We start from the raw sequence: 5,014 nt of genomic DNA on the forward strand, positions 1-5,014 counted from the left end.
GGCCACAAAAGTAAATGAAAATACCAATAATATTGCAGTTAATTCCAAAAGTTCCTCTGTGTATTTCACATCAAAAAAATGGGTGATTTTGTTTTCTTGTCAGACATTTTTTTTATGTTGAATTTGATACAGTAAGTGAATTTAACTGAAAATGAATGGTGTAGGAAAAAAATTGTTAAGTTGAAGGTTATACCCAAAAGTAATAAGTCTTTTCTTTCACGTCATAAATGGGATGCTTTTTTATTTTTTCACATATTACTTCATTATTTATGTTTGGGTTTGGAATATTTTTTTGTTATCTAGCTAAAGATTGCTGTTGAGAAATATATTTCTTCTGTACATGTTCCAGAATCGTATTACTTTGAGCCACCTTGAGTTTGGTTTCATTGGACATCGATCGAACATGCACGTGATTGTCCTTCTACGCCAATGATATTATAAGTATATAAGATCAGAAACTGGATAATAAGTAGACATTTGTACGAGTCAACAGTTTGTTTGATGAAGTATGTTGTACTGTCATGTTTTGACTATCAAAAACTTCTCGTAGCACCCGTCACTCACTCACTTTGACTTTGAATGTTATCGTATTTCATCCAAAAAAAAAAGTAGGAAGCTACACTAGAACTAAAGAAAAATAAACAATGTAAGAAAGAATTTACAAAATTGGCGCGCACTCATCTATAGTCAATAGTATGCTAGAAATCAAAGAAAGACTAGTCACCACCATGACCTAACCATTCTGTTGTTACTTTTACAAGTTTATTCTTGCCCAAGATAAGGAGCCTCCTGCTGTAAAGCCGTTCTCTTCTTACGCTTGAAGAGGAGGGGGGGATGTTTGACATATCTCATTGTTTACAGAGCGAATTTTTGTGTATCAGTGATTGTCAGTTATCATCTGCGCAGCTCACCCCCCACCCCGGTGTCTCAGCGGCACATTGGAGGTCTTATAACTTTAAAAATCTCGTTTCGATACTCACAGTGGACGCAACACAAATAGCCTATTCTGTAGCTTTGTGCTCAATAATAAACGCATTCCAAGTGAAAAGCTACTGTATGCTCATCTTTTCTGTGTCTGTATGTATTACCTTGATCACCATCCTCTGCCTGCTCTTAGTGACTATATTTGAAGGTCAGTTATGGGCATGTTTATAAATGTATTTACGTTATACTTGTTCTGTAACGGAAGGAAATATAGTAGTTACAAATGTTTAGCATAAGCGTCGGAACAGAGGTCCAGACCCTTCCCCCTGTTTCCAATACAGAGGGCAATACCCCCCTTTCCAATTGAATTGATACTGAATTAAGTTTTTAACTCATAATATAAACAGATAAAGATTATAAAATGAATTTGGCAACTGGAGACAAGAAATTGAAAAGACAACATCAAGATTAAAGTCAAAAGTGGGTCACGGAAGTTGATCATTAAACTGCTTACTTTCTTCAGCTCCCCCTTCCCCCCGACGGCTCAGCGGTAAGTCTGAGGGTTTATAATCTAACACTAAAACTCGGATTTCACTACTCGCAGTGGGCAAAGCACAGATAGCCCATTGTGTAGCTTTGTGATTTACAACAAGCAAACAAACCTTCATATTAATCTTATCTGTTTTTTCCCTTCTGATTTCCATCACATCTTAGCCTCACTGCATCGAAATAGGCCCAACTTGCCATTATAATTGCAAATTCCCTCCAGTGGCACAGTTGCATGTCTGCTAGAAACCGGGTTTTGATACCCGTGGTGGGCAGAGCACAGATAGCCCTTTGTGTAGCTTTGTGCTTCATAACAAACAACAATAATTGAAAATATTTCAAGAAGCATGCCTCTGAACATCCACAGTTTCCTCTTCTGACAAACTTGATTCACTTCCAGCTTCCCCCCCCCCCCACTTCCCTACACACATTTTCACAGCGGTGGGTGGATTATAAAAATAACAATCAACCACATTATTCGATTCATAGCGGGTGCTGTTAACTTGTTGCCTTCCATCTGGTCACTAGTTAAAGGTCTTTGACCTGGTCGTTCAGCCGAAGTAGCGTGTTGTTCATGATGAAAATACCAAATATGTTCAAAATTGAATCGAAGTTTCAAACTGAGGTGGAAAGAAAAGTTTAACTTCATTACACAAACACTTATTATGTCACTTCATAATGCAAACATCTGGTGTACTTGTGTCTTCGTGATGCAGACAAACATTTGATGTGTCATTTCATGATGTTGACACACCTAATGTAGGTGTCACTCCATGATCCAGACAACATCCTGGCGTACGTGTCACTTTACGTTAGAGACAAACGCCTAATGTAAGTGATCGTTCACGCATCCTATAACTTCATAATTGTTGAAATTAATCTTGTTGGCTGATAATATTCACGTTTTTGTATTTTTTAATAACGATGGTTCGTTACGTTAGTCACAGTGTTTCGTCACCGATATGATTACTATGAAAAATATCATCAGGGTTTCTTTAGGTGTAAAGTTAAAGTTACAATAATTTTTTGTTTCGTTGTTATCTCTCGATTAAATACGGTTTACCAAGGACATGAAGCAGAATACGAAGATAAACCTTATATTAGTATTTAATAGATTCTGCTCCGCCATCTAGTAGGCAAAATGACATTTACTTGGATACGAAATTCATTCTTTGGAAGCGAAATCAATTAACGATGGAACACCTTTTTAATGAAACTTATGACAGAATTAATTGTATTTATGATTAATGATATATATATATATATATTTGTTGGATTTTCGCACTAATGGCGCCAAAATTTTTGTGTGTTTTTTCTATTACCAGAGAAATTTAACGACGTTATTTCCGTATATAGGCCTAAGTTTGTACTTTATATTTTTTTTCCCTATCAGCGTGTCAGTTACAAGCTAAGTACTATTTGAATAAGTAAAGAGACGACCTTATTTTCCTCGGTAATAAAGTAGAATAGAATATTGATACAGCTAATAGCGTTAAAAAGAATTTAAAAAAATAGTTCTCACGTTTTTAAAAAAACTAATACACACACACACTTATATATATATATAATTTATCATTACTTATATTGTTTTATATTTTTTTGTGTTCCTATACAGGGAAGGAGTGGACACGATATGTATTGTATTTCCAAATCCAGAGAAGAAATCATCTTGGGAGACGGCTTTTAACGAAGCCAAGCAAAAACTAGGTCAGATATTTTAAAGTTATCTCATTTCTTTAATCTTCTCCAATAATTAATAACTGCGTAAAAAATAAATGGTGTGTAGCACTTATTTTCCTTTTTCGAAGAAACTGAAGCATGAATAATATATAATTACTTAGAATTCCAAACCTTTAAACCGTTAAGTCGGTTAACACACATATATTTATATACGATTTTCTTTTTATCTGTACCTTATAAGACCTTACCTTTTGATATATATTTTCACTGATTTTTGATCCAATTTACCACCCTCTCTACATCATGAGTGTGCACTCTTACTTAACCCTTGTGTTATATCTCCAGAACCAATACACAAACACGTGCTAGTGATTACAATGAGAAATGAAAAACATTCAAGCCAGCTGAGGAGGTTAAAACGTACAACTTCACAGTATGAATACATATTTACATTTTAGGATTTTATCAGCTTGTTATTTGGAAGTTTGTTTGTTGTTTTTCTTAGTACTGTGGTCCCAGAATCGGGTTTTATCTTATATTTTAAAATGTTTATACAACCCATCACTCGAAAGTGGGGTTTGAATTTGCAAGATGAAATTTTACTGAAATCATACATTTAATAGACCTAACCGTTATGTTGAGCTAGCACTTAATAAGTGCCGCTAACAGCAGTGTTAAAAGTTTGAATGGGTACATTTGATTAGAGAAAATACGATTAATTATTGTTACGATCACCATATCTAACGGGGTTACTCATTAATTAAATAAAGTTAGAATACATCTTTCAATGATATCTTGTGCTTTCTTTTAAAAAAAAAAAGCAGGTCGATCTTCATGAGGTTAATTTTGTGCAAAACAAATTTCTTGAAGTACATTTTGTCACTGTCGTATTACTTGTGTTAGAATTCTTCTAATATATATTACTTTTTTTTTCTGCAGCATTGTCTACAGATAGAAGACCACCCCCAGAGTTTCTTTATCCTTTGCCAATCCGCAAAACTAGGGCAGGACTACAGGTTTGTTTTAAAATAACAATAAATTCACTGCTATCTTTTTTGGGTAAACGATATAAGTTATTGAAACAATAATCGAAAATACTGTGTACTTATGCCATAGCCTGGAATGGGGGGGGGGGGGGCAAAAATAAAATAAAAGGCCTCAAAATTCTAAACAATGATGTAAGTTGACTATTTAACAGTTAGAATAGTTATGTATATGTGTGTGTGTTTGTGTTATATTTTATTGGAGGAGGATATTTTTTTATTAAACTGTGTTAAAAGTACGTTTGCCCATTATAAAATAAACGATTAATTTAAAAATATCATACTTAAAATCAAAACTTGACACCACATCTTGTGTTTTCACTCCTCAGTTCACTTGTTCAGCAGCAACATTAGGCCTAAACCAGTTTGGGTTAAAGGATGTTTGGGTATGTAACAGTGACGGCTACGTTGGACAGGTGTGCATACTTAGTCTCCAACCAGAGCCTACAGTGACGTCGTGTAATGGTGTGTGTAATGCCAGAATATTGTGTATAGCCTCAATACCAGCAGCCAACTCTGTGTGAGTACAGGCCACTTGTTTATTTATATTGTATACTCTAAGTGGATAATTGAAAATTGAGGTGCTTCTAAGTCAAATATTTTGATAAACACTCTCCATATGTTTCTTTTTAATGCAGAACACTGAGCTAATGATATGCATTCTTACACAGTTTTCTTGATGAAATAAGCTTACACTATTCTTTGATAGATTGTTTAGGCAGAGAATTCATGAAGAATAATGGACGGCAACTGCCTGTTATAGAGACACGAGTGTAGAGAACCTGAAGACGAAACGTCGTCCTCTACACTCGTGTCTCTAT

General features: G+C 34.7%; 1 protein-coding gene across 1 annotated transcript in view; it reads left to right on the forward strand.

The window, feature by feature from the left end:
- LOC106457999 (rho guanine nucleotide exchange factor 17-like) overlaps window positions 1–5,014 on the forward strand; it is a 207,378-nt gene that overhangs the window by 178,443 nt on the left and 23,921 nt on the right. The window contains exons 12-14 of the mRNA XM_013917447.2: window positions 3,086–3,177; window positions 4,090–4,166; window positions 4,523–4,713. Of these exons, the coding sequence (XP_013772901.2) occupies window positions 3,086–3,177; window positions 4,090–4,166; window positions 4,523–4,713 (360 nt within the window). The remainder of the gene's footprint in view (window positions 1–3,085; window positions 3,178–4,089; window positions 4,167–4,522; window positions 4,714–5,014) is intronic.

This window comes from Limulus polyphemus, unplaced genomic scaffold, assembly GCF_000517525.1.
Source record: "Limulus polyphemus unplaced genomic scaffold, Limulus_polyphemus-2.1.2 Scaffold402, whole genome shotgun sequence".
Lineage (NCBI taxonomy): Eukaryota > Metazoa > Arthropoda > Merostomata > Xiphosura > Limulidae > Limulus > Limulus polyphemus.